At 39.5% G+C, this 22,870-nt stretch overlaps 1 protein-coding gene across 2 annotated transcripts; it reads right to left on the reverse strand.

Annotated features, from left to right (window-relative positions):
• Nucleotides 1-4,163: 4,163 nt before the first annotated feature.
• On the reverse strand, nt 4,164-21,642 carry sult4a1 (sulfotransferase family 4A, member 1). Of its 2 annotated transcripts, XR_005698664.1 has the most exons (8): nt 21,294-21,642; nt 16,847-16,977; nt 13,024-13,104; nt 12,422-12,548; nt 12,213-12,307; nt 10,832-10,970; nt 5,920-6,000; nt 5,676-5,793 (listed from the first exon to the last, which is right to left on the reverse strand). XR_005698664.1 is itself a non-coding variant. In XM_040050582.1 (7 exons), the coding sequence occupies exons 1-7, from the start codon at nt 21,460-21,462 to the stop codon at nt 5,681-5,683; spliced, it is 855 nt and encodes a 284-aa protein (XP_039906516.1). In that variant the 5' UTR covers nt 21,463-21,640; the 3' UTR covers nt 4,164-5,680. The 2 variants fall into 2 exon arrangements, 1 of the variants encoding a protein (XP_039906516.1); XM_040050582.1 differs by lacking the exon at nt 5,920-6,000 and having other exon boundaries at nt 4,164-5,793; nt 21,294-21,640.
• Between the last annotated feature and the right edge of the window lie 1,228 nt (nt 21,643-22,870).

Raw genomic sequence — 22,870 nt, forward strand, 5'->3', positions numbered from 1 at the left:
TCTCTTTTCAGTTTCCCTTCCCTAAGAATTGCTTCTTGTCAGTCACCTATTGACACCATTTCTGAAGAGGCGACGGAAAATAGTAGATGCATCATGCTTTTGAACGGACGCATCTATTGGGTCCTGCTATTTATTTATTTATGTATTATAGACAGTCGGTTTTGGAAGAGAAAATAAATGGGTCAGATACAAGGACTGGACTGAAAATGAATGAAAACGCAACCAATGTCCAAATAAAACCTTTAAATGGTCTCAGGAAGGCCAGTTGCCCAAGACCACTTTAATTTGAATGAAGTCTGTCTCCTTGGAAACAAAAAATAAAAAAATGAGGGCCATTGAGTCAAAATTATAAAATATTTTATGGGGTCTTTTTTCATTCTTTTTTTTCTTCACTAACCCTTCCTCATTCTATACGAGCTCTAATTATCCAAAAAGCATCTCTTCCACAGGCACAAACACCAGGACACATTTAAAAATTGATCCATATTTAACAGCAAAGCTCTCACCCTAGTTCTCAATGTTGATTTTAAAAGAAGCAGTCGTTCGACTGGGTTGTGGAGCTGCTTGTGGTATGTCGCTCCCTCAAGCACAAAGCGACTTCCACATCAAAATGTCACCAGCAACAACAGCTGCTGCTCCGGTGATAGTCCTTTAAAGTAAACTTTCCCCAACTCTCCTGAAAGCACACACATGCATTCACCCACAAAGTGTTTTTAATGAATAAGACAGTGAGTTGGGAGATGGGTAGGAGATGGAGGAATGTGAGGTTGGGTTTGTGCTAGTGTGTGTGATTGTGTATGTGTTAGGGAGGTGGCGGGGGGACACAAAGAGCTGATATTATAGGAAGAAATCTGTGTGGGAAAGACAGGCAGTCAAACTGTCAGGCGTGAGCGCTGAGACGGAACAAAGAAGAACAGTGGAGACGATTACAGTGGCGAAGCAGAGTGACAGAGGCATGGCGCACACTGATGAAGATGAAGGGAGAACGGGAATTACTCCACCACGCACAGATGCCAAATACACCAACAGAGACGCACACGCTCGATTGATCAATGCCAGAGAGGAGAAACATCCTGATACAAGGCCTCGTATTCTCATTAGGCCTTGTGGATGCAGAGTAATGACTTAAAACCACATACACACCACCCAAAATATTAGCAACCTTTTTTATAGTCCAAAGGTTTTTTTATACCTTTATTTTTAGTAAACATCTGCAGGCTGCTGAGGAAAACAGGAAATAAAACATAGCACAAAGTAAGCCAGTGGGCTGTAGCAGAGGAAGAACTAGTGCCAGCTAATGCAACAGAGGTGAAACAAATACCGTCTGTTAGACTGACTTGTTGCCTGACCGGCCACACAGCCACTCAGCCTCATTTATCAATGTCAGCTCCCTTTCAGATGCTTTAAAAAGCTTCTACTGCCATCTTCTGGAGGATGTCACACAAGACAGTCCAACTTTAAAGACCCATCTTTGTGAGCCATATCTTGATGTTATATTAATGATATTATTTAATTTAACTAAATAATAATATATGCACATTTAATAAGTATATTTCACATTTCAAGAAAATCTAATAATCCACAAAAAGTCACAATCTGAAGACCCAGATGATATTGTTTTAAAGAGGTCAAAAATATTCTTGTAAGGCTGATTTTAACTTTCTGATTTGCAATTTTGATTATTTTAAGGCTGGATTTTGGTGACCCTATGACTCTGGAGGCTTCCCACGATGCACTGTGTGTTTCTTCGTCACTGACCTTTTTTCATTAATAATCGTTGGTTATTATTAATGTCTTGCTCTCCTCCACAGCCAGTGTCTTTTGTCCTGTATTGCTTGCCACACACTCAGCTGGTTGCAGCAGATGTCTCCTAACCTTGCTCTGCTGGAGGTTTCTTCCTGTTAAAAAGGAGTTTTTCTTTCCCACTGTCACCAAGTGCCTGCTCAAAGGGGATCATCTGGTTTGGAGGTTTTCTGTAATATTGTAGTGTCTTTAACTTACCATATAAAGTGCCATCAGGCGATTGTTGTTGTTATTTGGTGCTGTATAAATACAATTGTAATTGTTTTGTTTTGTTTTATGATTTCATGGGTTTCATGTAAGCCATGTGGCATCCAGCAATGAGATCTGCAACATCAAAGATGGTGGTAGAAGCATAACTTTAACAGGGGCAAATGATTTTGAGCCAAGAATATTTTTGTACATGCAGTTTTTATGTCCTGTTCACCACAGAAATGAAAATTTAGATAATGTGTTGCTGAGTTGTGGGACTTGCTTTTGGAAAGAGTCAGCTTAAACTGCTGATGGTCTTTCACCTTTATACCAGCTTTACACTGGCGAAGAGTTGAACAGCAGTATCATGATGGCTGATGTAACCTCCATATATGTGATATTTACTTGACAGTTACTTGTAAGTAGCAATGTACTGTAATTTATCACTTTTACCTGTTGCCAATTTCCAATCACCATTTAATCTAACAAGCATTTTTAAACATTTTACCAGCTGACCTTAAAATATACAAAAATGTCCGTTTAGAACCTAAAAGGCTCAATGCAGTCATTAGGAATAACGTGTCTCACGTGCTGAAGCCCAGTGCTTTCCAGATGTCTGTGGTCAGCCTCTTTTTTCAGAGCAAAGATTTCTGAGCAAACAACTGAGTAAATGATTCTCATTCCCCATTTGTCCAGTAACAGTATTTTAAAACTAAACTTTTTTTAATAAATTGCATTATAGCAATTAAAAGAAAGACTCCCCATCCATCGGATATCACATGAAGACATTACTTTATTAATAAACCAGCAAAGCAAAGCATGTCAAATACAATAAAAGGATGTCCTGAAACAGAGACAGGCATGTATAAAAACCCCAAATAAAAAGATAGGTGGAGTTGGACTTGCTAAAGCCTTGCCAATGGTTGTAAACAGTGTTACAGTAGGAAATAAGAACAATGAAAAAACGAATGTGCAGAGTTGTGCTGAGGTTGTAGTGTACATCCACACAATAAAGACATTCACATGTGTCAGGTAGAGCGCAGGGACTAGTCTGCATGAACTACTGCAGCAACAGAGGATGAGAAGGAGTAGAAGGTGCTATACTGTTTGGAAGTGATGCTCAGGTTGATTCCAGTCTGACTCCAGTTAGACAGTGGTGCTGTTGTTGCCCTACACTGAGTAGCAGAACACAGTTAATGCTGGTTATGGGTTAATATTCTGCCCACCCCTCTTAAACCTGACATTTCTGAGAAAAAAACATTTTTACTGTTCACTGTGGTGGTACAGGCTTGATTCCCTTTGTGTTCCCTTCTTTGTAGAGAAAAAAACTGGTTATATTTTGTGCGTATGTCGCAACAACTGGCCCCACGCATAATATCAAATGCGTGGGATTAGCAGTAGGAATTTACGATGAGTCCAACAGATCTGTGTCCCCAACACCGATTTTTGTCAAAGCTTAAAAGTAATTTAAAAAGAAATAATGCACTCCAAATGATCCTTATGCTTCAGCTCAGCTCTGGTGTGTCAGCTCTGTCATCAGGTTTTACCGCCCAGGTGACCCAACATCAATTATGATGCCCAAAACTGCCTTCAAAACACGACATATGCAAGTGAGTGCAGCTCCCCATTTAGACCACCAGAGGGCGACATTCCATTACTTTCAGCTAAATGCTTGTAAACTGCAGATAACATAACTTCTTCTTTAAATCCAGTATTGCAATTCTTTTATGTGACAAAAGCTGTTTTAGATGAATTTGATGGCATAAATATCCATTTATGTCAATGTTTCCAGACCTGACCCGACCACTACTGTGTGGCTCTAGACACAGTCAATGAATTTGACGGGGCCCCGATGTACTCGGGTGACATGTTTGAGGATTAACAAGACAGTTGTCCCTCTCCACATCTCATACACACTCACATCAGACGTGTCCAAATATCTGTAGCTGATGCAGAGCAGAGCCCTCTAATCGCCAAGCAGTTTTAAACGTTAATTAATCTAAAAATAATTGTTGAACTCGCACCAAATGTTTGCTGACATCAGGAGGATGGTTAATAGTTACACTGTAGTGAGTTTTACTACTTTTACCAGGACACCTGCTGTAAATACCCAGATTTCTGCCTTAATGACAAGTTATGCTTTCAAATTATATTAGTGGAATAAAAATGTCTTTCACAGAAAAGCTGACATTGTTCTATAAATTAAGGCTTGTATTCCCAGTGATGCAGAAAGCAAATGATTTATTTGTTTTGAATCGTGTTGAAATCATCGATATGCTTTCCCCTGACTCGGCCTCAGTCCACCCTCAGTTTCAAATCTGGGAGCAGATTTAGAAAACATTACAATGCTTTATATAAGAAAGCAAGGTAGCAGCTGCTGGCAGTGAGACGAGAACAACACTGGACTTTATTTATTTACAGAGCTCTTATTGGCAAACTTCATGGGAATATTGGATGTGTCTTCTTGCTTATATTTCAACTTCACACTATACTTGGTACCAAGACTGTTTAGTCCTTTAAATTTATCACAATAATACCAATGTAGGAAAATGCTGCAATAAATCGATTATGGATATTTGCATCATACTTGCTTCTTTCTGATGCAATATTATTTTTGTTTTATTCAGTTTCTATCTGTTATGATTTTATACATAATTCAAGAGGTTTCTTTATATTATTTTTATGTTATGAGTCAAAGTAAATGTTTTCATGTGTGTCATAACCAGGGGGTCCTTGTAAAAGAGAGCCTGCTCTCAAAGCCTTCCCTGTTTAAATAAAGGTATTTTATATAGACCACAAATAAAAGATCTGGCAGACTGCGTGGTAAATATGTTTACAGTAAAAACTGGTCAAAGCATTTTGTGTAATCTCAAAGTTGTGGCTCATAGCGACAACCCGATGAAGACGTTTTTAGCATTGTAGCTCATCGTTTTGGTTTTTTCTAACCCATTTCCAGAAACACTCTGCTGCTGCGCCTATCGACTGTCCTCACACAGTCTTACCTACATGTTGATGGCGAGCACTATTCGTCTACCTAATATTTTTCATCGTTATTTTAGCGGAGACCAAAACAGAGCTTATGTTTGTCAAATGGCCACAGCGATAAATGACTGTGGCTCCTGAATATTCTGGACTTATGGTAAACATACAACTCTTTGACAACAGCTCGAGGTCGTGTCCATAATGCTGCCAAACAGTTGGTGGTTCAAAGTATCGTTTTTTTCCTTCAACTAGTGCCGACTCAACATTGTTAGTGTTGTCCTTAGCATGTTTGAGGACAGCTATAACAACTTTCCCCGTTCATTTCCAACGTTTTTCATCACAAATATCTGCATACAGGTTAAATTCCTGTTATGAATCCACCCACCAAGACTTCAGTTCAGTGGCTGACCCTAATCTAGTCGATATATACTATAAACACACACAGCAGTGGAGGTAGGGGCTGAGGGAGATTTGGTTTAACTATTGATTTAAAAAATTCGGTAATCTCCACAACAGTGTGACTTCTGATTTCTGCTGACATGGGATTGCATATGTGAAAAGTCTTTTAGTGAGAGCTCACTGTTAGGTTGAACTATTGAACTTCAGATTGACTGAGGGAAGATGTAGGAGCTTGGGTTTCGACAGGAAATGAGCTAGCATAGATAAGTGAGTCGGGAGGCGATACGGAGAGATGGTCAGGCGTTCCTCACAGGCAGAAGTCAAAGGTCAAGTCGGACTTCCCCATCTTCTGTCTGTATACCGCATCAAACTTTTCATTCATAGACACGGTGAAGATATCTTTCCACAGACCAACACGACCTGCAGGGAAATGGAGCGTAGTAAGGATTTTAATAAGCACCGTCTTTATTTGTGCTCAAAACACCAAAACTTATTGAGCGTATTTCTGCTGCAGACTGAATGCAGCCCGGCACGGCAGTGACTCACCAGTTGCAGTGTGTATGTGACAGATCAGACTGACTGTCAGCTCTCTAACCTATAGCAGATCAAACACCAGACTTCCTTAGACTAAAAGGAAAAAAAAACAGATGGAAAAACATAGAACAAAAACAGATGACAGAAACTGTAAGTGAACATAAAAAACTAAATATACACATAAACCAAAATGATAACAAATAAGGAAACAAATGTAAAACACATGTACACTCATGTGAAAAACTATGCGCACCCTTACTGTTTCTGTAGGAATTAAGTAGCTTCAGAAAGCACAATTACAAAATGACAGATCAAGTATGGCTTGTTTGAAAAAAGCCTATTCTCTCTAAAATGAACTTGACCGCATTTGCAAAGCTTTCTCTGAACAAAGGACAACAGATCTGGAACAACGTCCTTTGGACAGAAGAGACCAAGTGGAAATCCTTCAAGCATAGCAGTGGAGAGGTGATGAGTGGGTTTGTTTTGCAGCTACAGGACCTGGACTTGCTGCAGTCACCGTGTAGACTTCTGTATACCAAAGTACTCTAGAGTCAAATGTAAGGTCGACAGCTAGAGCGTGGCCAAAACTGGGTCATGCAACATGAAAATGATTGGAACAGAAAAGAGTCAAGGTCTTGCAATAGCCCAGTCAAAGTCCAGAGCTCAACTCGATTGTGGAAGTACCTTAAGATAGATATGCATAAACACAGTTCCTCCAACCTCAGTGAACTGAACAATGACATAAAGGAGTACGCCAGATTTCCTCAACTACTGAAGGGACTGGAGGTCACACAGAAAACAGGGGACACTTCAAGTTACTGCTGCTAAAATAGTTCTGATAGATAATAAATCATCATTTGACAGTTTTCTTTTTCATATGACTGTACATGGAACTCATGAAAGGTTCAATCAAAACAAACGCAGTCACATCCTGCACAACACTCCAGTGTTGAACTACAGTCTGCAGTGCAGAGTCAGACACACTGGTGCTATAATGTTTTCATCAGAATGCATTATGCAATAATCCAAAAATATTCAATCACATAGTCATGCAATATGAAATGTCATGCAGGTAACCTTGGCACAACTCATTTTTAATTTAACCAAAACAATTTAAATTAACGCCATAACTAATTTAACTATAACTTGGTTCTGTATTCGAACCATCGTCATTCCTACAGTTGAATCACATCATCTTGTTTTCTTCTGTGATCATTTTGATAAAGTTAAGCGTTAAATTCTTAGGTCCCAGTCACACAGACCCGGAGATCAGTTGGTGACTACATCGACCCGCTGATTAAAAAATGAGAATCTCCCTACCAGCTGCAATTTGTTACTAGCAGTTGCTGTGATTGATTGTCACAGAGCCTTGGTAGCTATCACCTATAACTGTCATAGGAGGCACTGACTGACCCACAAGCACACACTAACTAGCTGCTATGTGACCATGAAACTATGTAGCGTGTGAGGCAAACAGGAAACATCTATTGATGAAAGCTGTATAAATTTAAATGCCAGTATAAGCCTTGTTAGCAGGCTCAGTGTGTGTTTCTCTTTGAAACCATATTCTTAATATTTGGTCATATTGAGAAAACACCAAACCTTTAAATTAACTATCTTAACATCGGCACTTGATGCACATTAATAAACCAAGCTCATAATCCTTCCAGTCAAAAGGTTTTTCACAAATTTATATATTTTTTACAGAACTTGTCTTTGCATTAATCAAACAATTTAACATTCACTCGTTTAAAACTCAGTATATAAATAATTAAACATAGTATTCACCTCTCAACTCATCCAGCATATATGTTAACATTTACTGATCAGAGGTGTAGACCTGATGGAGCGATCAGCCCATTTTAAATAATAAATTCACAGTTAGCTTAATAACTTCAGTTGTCAGTTTAAGAGAGTTTCATACAGTAAAGTTAATAAAGATGAAGCGAGTGATCAGAGCTCTCATTGTGATAACAAGGGTCACATTTAACAACAATTTTCTTATGACATCAAAAACCTGCTTTCAGGGTTTGTCCAAAGAAGTACAGAGTCAGCTATGTGTTTGTGAACAGCATTTCCAAAGCTGCACCCATAGAAGTGTAAAGTTCTTTGGGTGATTTTCTAACATTGTGCTCAGTTATGTCAGTTCATTTCACTAATTACAAGAGCAGCACAGAATAGAGGCTCAAAGATGAGCACACTGAATAAAGGGGCAATTAATGCCCTAACTTAAATCAAACCATGTAATTTTTACACTGGTGTCTTTATGAAAACGCATTTAAGATAAATGAGAATCATTATGTAAAGGTGAACTTCTCTGTTAGGGGGGCTGTGTGAGGTCCTGAGGACTGAGACTCAGGTGGAGTGCAGGGTTTATCCTAAACTCTGTGTCTAACACCTGCCCCTTGCTATGTGAAGACCTACTGTCAAGTCCCGAGTCATATGTGGTATAAGTCAGCGGTCCCCAACCCCCGGGCCTCGGACCGGTACCGGTCCGTGAGTCGTTTGGTACCGGGCCGCGAGAGTTGAGGCTCAGGTGTGAGATGTCTGGTTTTCAGGGTTTTTATCGGTTTTCAGCGTTATTTTGTTATCATTTTTATCGTTTACTCGGTTTTCCTGGGTCTTTTCACGTGTGTTATGAATAAATCTTCTTTTTTTCGGTACCGGTACTAGTTTTGTTTTGTTGTATTTATCCGCGACACCTTAAAGGCCGGTCCGTGAAAATATTGTCAGGCATAAACCGGTCCGTGGCACAAAAAAGGTTGGAGACCGCTGTTATAAATCATTGACTACATGAGTTAAAGTAGTATTGTGCACCAAGAGCTCTGAGTGACTGAATTACTAAGAAGCTAATGTTAAGTAGCCTTGTGCTAACCTGCAGTGTAAAGTATTGACTATGACACTGCGTGATGATCTAAACTCCTGAAACAGAAAGGTGTTTCTCTTCATGAAGTCCTAATCTCACTGTAATGTCATTAAAGTTTACATAAGGAACAACTTAGATGTGGATGTATTTAGCTTGTATCAGATTATTAGTCCAGCTGTGAGATATATTATTAGTATTAGGTAAATTTGCATGGGTAAGCCTTTGCTCTGTTTACTACAGGTCAGTGACCTGAGACTGGTCTGCATACACAAACTCTTGCAACATAACTATCGTCTCCAGGGAAATTAATAACTAACCAACACAAATCAATGTAGTTATCTCCCCTTAAAAAATGTTGTCTATAAGCTCAGTGTACATTAAATAATTTATGGTGTGGTTGACTTGAAATGTGTAATCTGCAATGCTACACATTTCCTTTGCAGCAGTCGAGAGTTATAGTTAGTGATTTAGTTGTTGTCTGAGTTTGTCTGCACTAGTTTGTATTGAATTTGACCCCAAAAATGATTAGCTTCGATTATTTGCATCCTGACCTCTATCAGCTAATGGGAACAGCTAATCTCTTAATGGGAACAGAATGAAAAACAATGAAACTGCTATAAACAAAAAAGTTTGAATACACCTACATGGAGCATACAGAAATCGAACTACATGATATTGTAGTATCACCACAAGAGTTAACAAGGAGGTAAGCACTGTAAGAAACTAACAACTCTCAGCAAAGGACCAAAAAGATCTGACCCAGCTGCTACTTTCTTTAGTAGCATTAAGTAGCATGAAAGGGCAGTGATTTTGAAAGAGAAGCCGCTATATAATTGACTTTTCACTGACGTGAGCAACGCATAAAATTCCATTCTCCTCCACTGCTTCGGGCATTTGGCAATCCTACCACGATGAGCTTACCCAATCTTCTACCAGAAACTGCATTTTTTGCACTTATTCATGGAAATATAAAGTGGGCAATGTCCTGTAAGATTTGTGTTTTCCTGGTACTCTTTCTTGTTTGTAGCATTTGTTTGAATTTGTTCTTCTGTGTTCATTCATTTTTCCAGTAATATTTTACTCTTCATACTACACACAGACATAATGTAAACAACGGGAGGCATTGCTTTAGGTTTAGATGCACAAACTCAGAGCAGCAGCACCAATCTTAACAGCAGAGTCTGATATTCCTGCACTCTATTCCTCTGCATACTCACAGAGATATCAGTGGGGGTGGAATGGACCCTTTGGTGGGTCACTTCTGGCCTACAGTCTGTGGACCCCTGTTCTAAGATGTTACACAGCCACCACTAGCGGTGACATATTACAGCTGCCTGCTCTGTGCTTGGATTTTGTAAACCAGCATGTCCTGTTTTTATATTGGTATTTATGTGTTACCCTTAGCCCCACTTGGAAAATAGTTCAAAATAATACAAATAATAGATAAAAATATAACATCAGACACATTTCATTTTCTCCTAATTAATCAACTAACATATTGCATCATATCTATGCAGGTAATCACCATACATACAGTTAAACTGCCTATTCAGAAGACTCAATGAACAACCTCCAGACCTGTAAAATGAACATGGAAATCACAAAAACTGCAGTTCCCTTTACTTGCCGATAGATAAGATCCCCTCTTTATAAGAACCTTACCTGAATTACATCCACCTGGATATTTGAGTTAGTGGCCTTGATTAATGAGTGTCTGTAGCTGGTTCTGATGGGCGTCTGCTAAGATGGGCATCTTCACTGTGTTTGCATGATTTGACTAATTATGGCTTTCTGTGTGAAGATTGTGTTGCAGTTTTGGTGGGTGCATTCAATTGCTTTATTAGTCTTTAACTATTTGTGGGGGGTTTTGTTGCACCCATACAGTTTATGGAGACAACTTGTGAATATAGCTAACTAGTGTTAGCTCTTAAATTAGCACTGCTCCCTCTACTCAGAGTGTAGAGTCCTAAACCAATGGCTGATGTCTCAGTCGGTATGTGCATGTTTTATGCTGTCTGTGCCCAGAACAAAATAACTGAGCTTTCCTCTCCCACTCACCTCTGCACATGGACAGTGCCTCTGAGTTGCAGCACTGCTCAATGAGCTGGTTGCAGCTCTCTACCATGCCTTCCAGCTGAGCCTTGTCACAGGAGACACCCAGGAAACGTGCCAGTTGTTCCACTAATGTCCCCAGATCCTGAAGAGGAGAGGAAGAAAAATCTATGAAAGCAAATGTGACAAACAAACACAGAGAAAATGTTTTGTTGTCAAAATAACGCTAATGCGTGATTCTGCTTTCTTAATCATGGCTAGAGAAAACACACAGTTACCCTACGCTTACTGTACGCGGTCTTGGTGATAGAGGAACAATAACTACGAACAATACAATTGTTCCTACAATTGTAATCAATTAAGGAAAATAACTGCATATATAGCAAAATGATTCTTCCAAAGGGATTCTTGGAGCAGCTTTCTGATGTATTCATGGATGCTTGTGTTTCCTCCTGGATTTGACACGCATTAATCCTCCCTCCCCCTCTTTCTGTTGCCCGTATACCCTCGGTGTGCTGAAGGTTGAGCCTCCATGCGTCGTGAAAAGTTTTCATATTGTGACATCAGTGACATTGAACTCGTTCAGATTACTACTCCAGCTGGGTACCTGATGAACGGTAGAAATGTATTTGGATACTTGGTACTTGCAGCTATCCTGTGTGTCTTCTAAGATTGGTCTGCCTGATCTTAGAGTCCTGACGTACTGTTTTATCAATCAGTAGCTGGTGCCTTGAACCGCTGATGTTATCTATGCCCTTATGCGTTGATACAGGCTGGTAAGTTTCACGCCCATAGAGCATAAAAAAGAGCATAAATGTCAAATAGATAACAAATTAATGTGAAATATCAAAAACATATTATATAAACACATTTCTATTAAAATAGACTTTTGGTTTAGTTGGAAATATTCAATGCTTCTTGATTTTTATCCTATTGAGTTCCTTAGTCAAACTACTATGAGGGCAAAAACTACCCATATGGAAAAGATATATATAAATCTTATAACGTTTGTATCTGTCTTGTGGGAAACTTGTATGAAAAGCATATAAGAGTGCAAACAGATATAAGATCCCTTGAAAAATTATATAATGAAACTTGTATGTTTTGGATACTTACTAAAACAATATATGAAAGTAATGAGAAAGTGGCCACTTTCATGAGTAAATCATGTAAGTTTTTACTATTTCTTTTCCATATGGGTATGTTCAAGGCCAGAATGCCTGCTCAGAAAATCCAGGCACCACAGGGGCAATTTCCCCCTAATTTACTGCCTACATTGCACACAAAATTCAGTAAAGTCATCTGTCAGGGGCAGACAGCTGGGTGTAAGTTTCCATGAACTAGCAATAAGATGCTAAAAGGGCCCACAAAACAGTTGTGATATTACCTTGTACATGTCTTCGTATTTCAAGAAAAGGACATTAGAATCCATACGGTGTTCCCAAAATTCCTGAACATGTTCAAACCAGGAACCATATCCCACTATAAAGGAAAAGTATCAATCAGTGAGATACAGGGACTCGACAAAACAGGACAGGGCTTCTATGGAGTGGATTACATGAAATGTCCAAATCTTCTATTAATCTATATACTCACGTTTATCATTCATGAAGCGCCGGCAGAATTCCTGGAAGGTTCCCCGGTAGCTCATGGTCCTGAGAGAGCGGTGAAACTGGTAGTAGGATACCACCAAATCCTTAGGGTTTCGAGCCATGTAGATCACCTGGAAGAGGGCAACAGTACTCGCTGTAAACAGGAAGTATAGATTTAACCCAGTATCACAGCAAGGCGTGTAACAGACACGCTGGTCCACCGTGGACAGAAGTTGCATTACCAGCAGTGGGAGATAATATATTTAAAGTCTGTATTGAGCAAAAGACGTGTGACGTACATTTCAGGGTGCTTAAATGCCAGAAACGATAAAGCTAGGCAGCTAAAATGTATCTACATGTAAGAGTGTTAATAATGTCTGAACACTTTCCCGTGATTATTTTCATGTTGGCTTGAAATGGAATATCTCCATCTGATGTTTTACTGCAGCTCCTGCGTGCATGTACATGAGGCAAAGCGGTCTATTTGACTTTTTGTCGTGATACTAGGTTGATATATTACCTCTGTGTTTTAGTGAAATAAAAATGACTGCTGAATCTCCCTGTTTACTTGTTGATTTGATGAACTCAGCCTCTTAGAGAACTAACCTTAGCCTCTCCATTGTGCATGGCTGTAGGGAGGAATCGATAGGGAAGATGGCTTTTGATCAAACGAGGTGACGACAGCTCCTGTGAAAGACAAACACAGTGAATCTGCACTGAACCTTTCCCATCATGTCCTACAGAAAACTTGTGCAACTCTGTACATTTGTCCAAGAAATCTGCAGCTTTGACACGACTGAAGTGTTTGAGTTTTAGCCAGTAGAGTGTCTCATATAACATTTTACGACCCTGGAAGAGGTCCTACAAAAGTTCCCCCAATAAAAATCTTACTAACACCAGATGAGGTCATTGTTACTGGTGGTGAAACAAAAACAAACCAAAGAGCAACCTGATAGACAATAACCTTACTGCAGCATTAGCATCAGTTTGATGGTGCTGGTCAAACATAGAGACCACTACCAGCATCTCCTTATGTTATAGATCTAAACAACACGTTCTCACTCCCGAGTAGAGCAGGGCGATATGACCAAAAACATTTATCACGATATACATTTGAAAATTTGTGATAATGATATAACTGACGATATAATTGACACTAGACAAAAAACTAGTTCATGCATTTATTACTTCCAGGCTGGACGACTGTAATTCATTATTATCAGGATGTCCAAAAAACTCCCTGAAAAGCCTTCAGCTAATCCAAAATGCTGCAGCAAGAGTCCTGACAGGGACTAGAAAGAGAGAGCAGATTTCTCCTGTTTTGGCTTCCCTTCATTGGCTTCCTGTTAAATCCAGAATTGAATTCAAAATCCTGCTCCTCACATACAAGGTCTTAAACAATCAGGCCCCATCTTATCTTAATGACCTTGTAGTACCATATCACCCTATTAGAGCACTTCGCTCTCGCTCTGCAGGCCTACTTGTTGTTCCTAGAGTATTTAAAAGTAGAATGGGAGGGAGAGCCTTCAGTTTTCAGGCAGATTCAGGAGACAGACACTATCTCTACTTTCAAGATTAGGCTTCAAACTTTCCTTTTTGCTAAAGCATATAGTTAGGGCTGGACCAGGTGACCCTGAATCCTCCCTTAGTTATGCTGCAATAGACGTAGGCTGCCGGGGATTCCCATGATGCATTGAGTTTTTCCTTTCCAGTCACCTTTCTCACTCACTATGTATTAATAGACCTCTCTGCATTGAATCATATCTGTTATTAACCTCTGTCTCTCTTCCACAGCATGTCTTTTATCCTGTCTTCCTTCTCTCACTCCAACCAATCACAGCAGATGGCCCCGCCCCTCCCTGAGCCTGGTTCTGCTGGAGGTTTCTTCCTGTTAAAAGGGAGTTTTTCCTTCCCACTGTCGCCAAAGTGCTTGCTCATAGGGGGTCATATGATTGTTGGGTTTTTCTCTGTATCTATGAAGCACCTTGAGGCGACTTTTGTTGTGATTTGGCGCTATATAAATAAAATTGAATTGAATTGAATTGAATACTTTACAACTCCACAACTTTATTAGTGCAAAAAACCCCATCAATGTATTTTCACTTAAACAAGCTTTTTTTTTTATGTGCATTAAAGTTATATAAAAATGTAACAGTGCAAATTCCTCGCTGACAGTTTAACCAAAAGGCATTTCCAGTGGAAATTGGCCGACATATCCTCAGCATAACCATGTATAATATCCACAAAACTTAAAAAGTCTTATACACACACAATACGGTAATATGTTGAAGCACAGTACGTATCACTCCGCGAGGCTCCACCTACGATAGCCGTAATGCTCCGACAATCCATCAAGCGGTGCGGCTTCGTAGCTTAGCAAACTCGTACTGAAACATCTGACAGATTTTCGAGCGCTTCGTTTCGAGGTCAGTAAACACAACCACAATTCATACAAAAGGCACACGGGATTTTAAGGGGCACTTTTGATTTTCAGAAAAATCAAAGGATTGATTTTAAGTGTGCCGTATTTTCCAAACAACACGGTAATAACGACGGCCCGCTAGCATGCTCTACCAAAAACAGTGCTTTGTTGTGTGTCCGACGAACGAAAGCTAAACCAGTTCCACACCACTGAAGCTGCAGCATTTTAACAAACCAGTTCTGGTTCATCTGTTTCATTCAACGATCCACTTTCGCCCTCCTCATTCTCCGTCGCCACCATGATTTTTCCACCATGTGTGTATGTAAACAAAGGCACTGCGCATGCGCGTTTTACCCATATTGTATCGCAATATTTCATTTTCTTATTGTTGCCCAACATTATACCGGTATTACCGTCAACGGTATGATATGGCCCAGCCCTACCCCCGAGGTGTAATATTTTACGCTAGGTGACAAATCGTCAACATGTTACGCTTCCGGGCACCCAACACGTTCACATTGCAGGCGAAAGCGCATCAAATCCGACTTTTTTGACCCTATGCGACTCATATCCAATCATGGTGTGACAGTGTGAACGGCACAAATCCGATATTTTCAAATCCGACCTGGGTCACTTTCATATGTGGTCCTGAATCCAATGCATATCTGATGTTTCAGAAAGCGACTGCTGTTTGATGGTCACGTCGCATTAAATCCGTCTTTTACGTCACTGACACGAGACAGACGCCAATTATCAGCGCCGGAGAAGACATGGTGAACGCTTCCTGACCATCCAGTGTAGATGTTAGTGAAACTGCTGGGAAGACAACGTTGGAGAAACGTGAACATTTTGTTTGTTCTGTATAATCTGCAGATTCTGACAGAAATCTATCCTTTGAAGCAGCGCTCCTCTGAAACAGCAACACGGATCATTATTAGGCCAAATGTAAATAACAAAATAACTTTAACTTAAAGCAAAATTGGGAAACGTAAAGTCCGAAACAAGTCTTTATATTAAGGCCATCAGTCACACAATACTGTTGGTCTGGGTCTAAACAGAGCGCGTTGTGTGTGACGTCTTCTTTTGCGCATGCGCCGCTTTGAGCGTTCACACTAGAGCGCGTTTGCTGTCGCATTTTAATTGTAGTGTGAACAAGCAGACAAAAAAATCGGATTTGATCAAAACATTGGAATTGAGCATCAAGACCTGCAGTGTGAACAAATGACGAGATCGGAAAAATGAGGAAATGTGAGAACCATTTGGAATCCATCCACACATGTTCGTTCATTTTCCTCAAATCGCTTTGGAAAACACTATTTCACGTCATTACAGTGCTGGTTAAGGTTAGGGATAAGGTTATGGTTAGAGCTGGAATACGTGGCTGGAACGTCTTTTACCGTGGGACCGTCATTCTACTGTATTTCACCCATAACCCGGCGCGTACCTTAAGAACGCTGAAGGTCGCCTTTCGCGTTCCTCAGGAACGCCGTGGGACGTGACAAATCGTCAGGATGTTACGCTTCGGGAGTGAGAACGGGCTGATCTAAATCAGCAGTTAGTTCGTTTTAATGTTGTCATAATGTAATCCACACAATTATTCATTCCTAAATCTATAGGAATAAACAGATGTGCCTGTGAGGAATCTATATCCAGGGGACAAGATTTTTAACTTTCAAGTTTCCATTTGTAGTCTCAGCTCAGTTAATGCAAATAAACAGTATATCTGGGAGGTAAAAGTGGGAAATGTAATATTCAAACTTTTGGTAGTTATTTGATGACTTTGCTTTTTATTACCTTTTCTAAATTATCTGCATTTATAAGCAAGACTTATGACAGTAAGTCTTGAACCAGTTACCCATTAACATGGCTACAGTGGAAGGCTAAGTTAGCAGACTAGATTTTGCATTGTTTTACCAGATCGAATACTTTAATCTCACCTGCTGCCTTAGTTCTAAATTGGTTATGGTGCTGAGTGTCTGCTACTGTGATGTCAGTGACTCACTCTACCTGTATGATGTCCAGCCCAGGTTGTGGGTATTCTAAAACAGGCAGCTGTTCATCAATGTTCATAAGGCCAATCTCATCAGGGTCTGCTCCCTGACTCACTAGATACACAACTTCCTGAAGTAGACTGGTGCCTGCAATGACAGAAAAGACAATCAGGGGACAATGACAAAAGTCAAACTGCAGCATGAAACAGTGAAAGTTGCTGGATCCACAGCTGATGAGCTTGGATTAATTCAAACTAACCATTGAACTATTGTACTGCAGCACAGAACACCCAAACACTCTTTGAGGCCTTAATTTGTCCATGCGAACTCAATGAGTCACAAGTAAAAGTGTGTGCGTCACTAAAAGACATCTTGGAAGAAATTATTTACTGTTTCCACTTTTTCAGTCACCCTAATCAATTACATTGTAACCATTTAATCACTAGTTACAAAACATTACCATTCTCACATTATTAATGTCTTATTTGTTGACAGTCCAAAGATTTATGGGCAGTTTGGCTCACAGATGCAGATCACACCATGTGAAACTTGAAGGACGCCTCTCTGTTAAGCAATGGAAAAAGTCAGCATTTTAACACGATGCAATCAATTCACCCCAGCTTGTTTCTTAATAACTTAAGGGCTTGCCAGTGTTCTACATTACAGAGTGATATGAATAACACTGACTACTCTCACTTAGAGAAAAATTAAGTGAAGTTAGCCACATACTGGCTTTGAAATCGAATAAATTGCATAAGAAAGTTTTTCAGTAAAAGCTTTCTCGTTCTAAAAGAAAATTTTTATAACACATTAGCAGCAGTTATGTAGTGTGTTTCACTCCTTAAAGGGTTCAGTTGTATTTGATAGATGAAAAAAATCATTTGCGGCTTACAACTAAAAGTTTAAAAAACCTCTGCTAGGGGCCTGGGATACAAAGATTAACAGAGAACACTGTCCTCATAATAACTCTGAGATTCAAATGATGGATGATTTTTACACATATTCAATTGCACAACAGTTTGGGGTCATTTTGAAAATCTCTTTTTTCTGTAAGTACAAAAGAATCACTTTTTTCATCTAATTTAACAACAAAGAATGAAAATAATTTATCAAAAATCCTAGAGATTCTGCAAAAAAATCACAAAGAACTCATTTTTATGGAAAGCATTAATTTGCCTGCACGGAGTGTATAAATCAGCCTAAGCAACCTAAGCTTGAATGCAGATCATGACACATTAAACAATATAAAATAATATAAACTGATTTTGTTAACTGAAACAGTAAGTCTTGGTGAAAGATGAAAACTGGAGCCCATCATGTGTCTGGATTGCACCAGCAGCAATGGCAATGAGTTCATTTTCAAACTGGATCCTCATTCAATATGATGTCATTCTGTCATGCTGTGATAACTGGTAACCAGGACGGGTTACCAGTTTATGTTTCTAGTACAATGTGTTTAAAGGTTGAGCATGTAAGCAGCCTAATTTTTACAAGTGCTTAATGTTTCAGTCACATATCTGCTGTGACTGAAACATTAGAAACTGCTTGGAGCAAATACTTCATGCTCACAGGCGCCTATCGGGCACCTTATTGTCTGTACCTGGGGTACCAGAAGCTTAAAACAAGAGTCAAAAGCAGAATAAACTGTTTGTCATTGCCAGAGAAGATTTGACAAGCTTTTCATAGGTGCAACTCACATACTCAACTTTGCATTTTCCTTGCAAATGTTGCACGATTTTGAGGGAAATAAACAGGCTCTCCAATGGTATAAGATTTACTGCCAAGATGCATTGTTTGTTTGTTGCTGAGTTTGTGTTATATTATGTTTGATATTATATCTGTTTCTTTTTTCTGGATGCATTTTTGTTAAATTTTGATCCAGATCAGTAGCAGGTTTTAATTTAAATACATCACAATGCATATTTCATACCTCCTTCCTAGTAAAGAATTAAAGTCCTTATCTTTATTTCAAATTCTTCACTTGATTATAAGTGAACATATGGAACGTATGGTTAACATATGGATATTATGTTTGGAAATTTCACTCATCATATGTTTAATATGAGACTTTGATACTGGATTCCCATAAAACTGATGGAAATGCTAGAGACAGATTAAATAAAGAAAGACCAAATCAGTGTAGCACAAACTGACATAGAGTTTCTAAATGGATGGAGCATAAAGCTGCAGGATACTCAGGAGCACATTGCAGACTCTCCCAGCTCACCTCTTTCAAACTCTGCTGTTTTCTAGTCTTTCTAACTCCTTTGACCATGTGTTTAGAATTTTTGCCTAAAGCTACCTAACGCATGTTTTAAGGAAAATGAACAGTCATGGCTTAAAGACAGTTGTGGTTTAAAAAGGGAAAACAAAATCCCTGATAAAAGTTCAATATGTTTGTGGAGCCAGACCTCCTGATTCCACTAACTTCAAGGATGTGCAAGTATACAGTATGACATATGAAAAAGACCTAAGTAATATCATATCGCTCACCCCCTCCCTTTGGTTTATGGAGTGCTGCTAATCCTATTGGCTAAGATGATCACATGTAAGCCAATGGCATCATAGCTCTGCAGCATCCCAGCCATGTGGCCTGACATGTGCTTTCTTTCTCCTATGCACCAAAAGACTACAGATATATAAAGCTTGTTTAAGCTTAAAAACAAAGATTGCTTGGATGCACAAAGTTGTAACTGGTTAAAATGAATATTTGCAGAATATTGCAGAGAACCTCAGGAGACCAGCTGCGTGCCAAGGACACCAAGTTCTGCTCAAACATGCACTGTTTTGGTGTACAAATGTGACAGATCATTCCTGATCCTGCTGTGATAAACTTATGAAAGGGATCATTCTTGGCATCTGTGACTGCTGTTCCCAATAATTTTAGCTCTGGTGACCTTATCAAATGTCACTGGCTCTAATCCAGGGGAAAAAATCACTACTTTGAAATCACACCAGTGTTCTCTGGAGATTTCTGAGTCTGTGCTTCAGTTCTAAGTGAGTGTGTTGGGTTGTTGGGTGTATTTGTAACTTCTGAGTCATTATCACTGTATAATAGGCACTAACAAATAAACTAATTTAATGATGCTGTGCTGAATTTGTAGAGTTCTTCTGAAGTGTTCCTGTGACTGTTTGTTTTTTTAAAGAAATGTATAAAGAACTTTAGTGTGCAATACCAGTGTTTCTTGTCTTGACAGCACACTGGATCAAAAAATGTTTGACATTGAACAAAATAGTGCAGTGGCAAGATCTGAGAAGATATGTGCTCCTCTCAAGTGCCTCTGTGGCTTACAGCTATCTGTAATGCTCTTCTATGCATGCATCTATCCAGATGTACACTGTAGGTGCGTACAGGGTGGTTAAAGAGGCAAAACTAAATGAAAACCACCCCTTTTAATATGTCATTGGTCTAGAGTACCGTTAATCGTACATTATTACATTTTTCTATTTTTATAATGGACTATATTTTTATAGCTAAAGCTAATTATCTTTATGTAAGTAAGTCTTATGGACAACAACATTAAAATGTGATGTTTCACACACACTTTAATGAAGCTGTAATAAAGCAACAGTTATGATCCCAAAGTATATAGTATAGTATAGTATATAGTGTATAGTAGTATAACTATATTTTGCTTATAAAACCTTTTTAATAATAAGTAAAATTCGATTTTTCCTCAAAGGTTCTGCTTCATTGGCAAATGCATTTATGATCAGATATTCTGATTCCTTTAGGCCCCGTCAACCACCCTGTGCCAAAAACTTTCAAAACATCCCCGATGGTCACCACCCCGTCCTTTGGGTTGCTTTCCTCTGCTGTGCTACATAGAAATGCAACTAAACTCTGAATATTCAAACTCCTTCTGGCCTTCTGCAAGCACTGCTCCAGCTGCCCACCACCTGTCACATGACCGGACCCACCCAGCGCACAGCAGGGCACGACGCATGCAGCAGCGCTGCGCAAAGACACTCTGAGGATAGATGTAAACACCAACTTCTAGAAGTGCTCATGTGAGTGAGGTGGATGATGAAGGCCACAGTAGTTGTGGAGGCTGCACTGATGTGTTTCAGCCAGCCATTAATCGATCTAATCAGTCTGACTCATTTATTTGCTGATATTTGATTATGAAGTACGGGCTGCTGATGCTACGTGTACATGCTTGATAGAGGCCTATAAAAAGTAGTTCTACTGCACATGCATCATAAACAGATATCGTCATCCACCCACTGCAATAAAGTGAACGGATTTGCAACTCTCACGATACCGTGATACCTGCGTGCTACGCAAAATGAACCCTGTGACTGATACTAGATACGGGCTACCTGTGCATTCGTGTTTTATTCGTGTTGTTAAACTTTGATAATAACAAGAGAGGCCTGCAGAAACTGCTGCAGTAGCGAGCAGCAAGAAATGCGAAGGCACGAAGACACTCGTGCACAGGGTGGTGTGGTGGCTCGTTTACCTGACTTTGGGTACGTCACAATCCATATGTCGCTACTTCTAAGGGAGAAGTTGGCGATTTCCTCCATCTTTCCCCTGCAGAAGGGCGGCAGCCGCACTCCATCAAACTCGAAGTATTTGCTCTCAAACTCAATCGGCGTGCTCGGCGTATCTGCCTCGCTCTCGGCCATCGTCGAAACGAGCCGCCAGTGCAGGAAAAAGAAAACGCGCACACCCACGTGAACAGCTTTGTGTACGTGTGGTTTGATGTATTTAAAGGTAAGAAGATGATGACCGTGATGAGGTTGCTTGAAACAGCGCTGCTTTGCGTCGGGATGCTGTGGCTCGCGGCGGAGGGCGGAGGAGTTGACCCTCAGCCAATGGCGCAACAGAGAAGTGATGTAATACGCGTGCATGAGAACCAGCATCAGGACCACTCAGCAGGCTCGAGGATGCGCGCGCCCTGCAGAAGCAAACTCGTTCCACAGACAAAACAGAACTATTGGGCTATGAGGCTGGTGATGATGACTGCATGTTGTGTTGATACAGCGTGACTTCGGGTACAGATTGCATGGAGCCAAACACAAAAAAGAAAACCTGCTCCAGAGCGCAGTGACCTGAGACTGGTGCACTAGCACCCCTCTCAGCAAGACAACGACCTAAAGCAAACAACCAGAACACTTCTGGAGTTATTGCACGATAAAGTTATTCAATCTGTGTGGATAAATAGGACCTGATGATAGCAGGTTACAGATAATTTCCATCTAATATGGCAGAGCTTGATTGGATCTATCAGGAAGAATAGGATTAACTGCTTAGATGCAGGTGTGCAAAGCCTGTGGAGTCTTACATAAGAAGACTGAAAGGTGTTACTGCTGGTAAAGTGATTTCTAGAAACTACTAAATTATTTAAACGTGGCATTTTAGTTTGAAATTTTCTTACATTTCTAAAAAATAAAAATAAAAAATAAATAAAACATTTTTTTGGAAAATAAAGTCAAAAAAGAAATGTCTAGCCCTTTGTGAAACATGCATTCAATTCAATTCAATTCAATTCAATTCAATTTTATTTATATAGCGCCAAATCACAACAAAAGTCGCCTCAAGACACTTCATCTGTCAGTTTTATTCCCGCAAAGAACAGATAAGACATTTCAATCTTTTAGTTCTATATCTTTTCATGTTATGTTACCATTGTGGATTTATCTTCAAAAACATTTTATCAATAAAAACGAAGCCTAAAACACAGTGAAATGATTTTAAAGAAAGAACTTTCATATACTGTTAATGTTGCCCATTGTCTTTTTTAACTTATACTTTGTTGTCACCTCTTTTAGGTGTTGTGACGTCTCGGAGTCAAACCTTTCTACTGATTGGATGGATTGGCTCATGTGACAAGCCTCAGTAACCCGTGCTGCCTTTGTACTAACTCGGTAATAGGAAGACTTTCAAATTACTTACGACATCATGTTTTATATTGCTTTGACATGTCATTTAAGTGGAATAAGATGATCGAGTTGATGACTCTTTGTTAAAATACGCCTTTTTAATAAACAGTGACAGCAGAAATGCACATATGTATATGTACTTATAATACAA

Source organism: Simochromis diagramma, unplaced genomic scaffold (genome assembly GCF_900408965.1).
Source record: "Simochromis diagramma unplaced genomic scaffold, fSimDia1.1 OVJJ01000131.1, whole genome shotgun sequence".
Classification (NCBI taxonomy): Eukaryota; Metazoa; Chordata; class Actinopteri; order Cichliformes; family Cichlidae; genus Simochromis; species Simochromis diagramma.

Bases quoted from the DNA above. Each gene is read 5' to 3' on its own strand.
- sult4a1 (XM_040050582.1), bottom strand. From the start codon at position 21,462: ATGGCCGAGAGCGAGGCAGATACGCCGAGCACGCCGATTGAGTTTGAG. The intron at 13,105-16,846 runs GTAGAGTGAGTC...TGTCTTTCACAG, and splicing joins CTGGGCTGGACATCATACAG to GAGCTGTCGTCACCTCGTTT. The intron at 10,971-12,212 runs GTAATATCACAA...TCTCCTCTTCAG, and splicing joins AATACGAAGACATGTACAAG to GATCTGGGGACATTAGTGGA.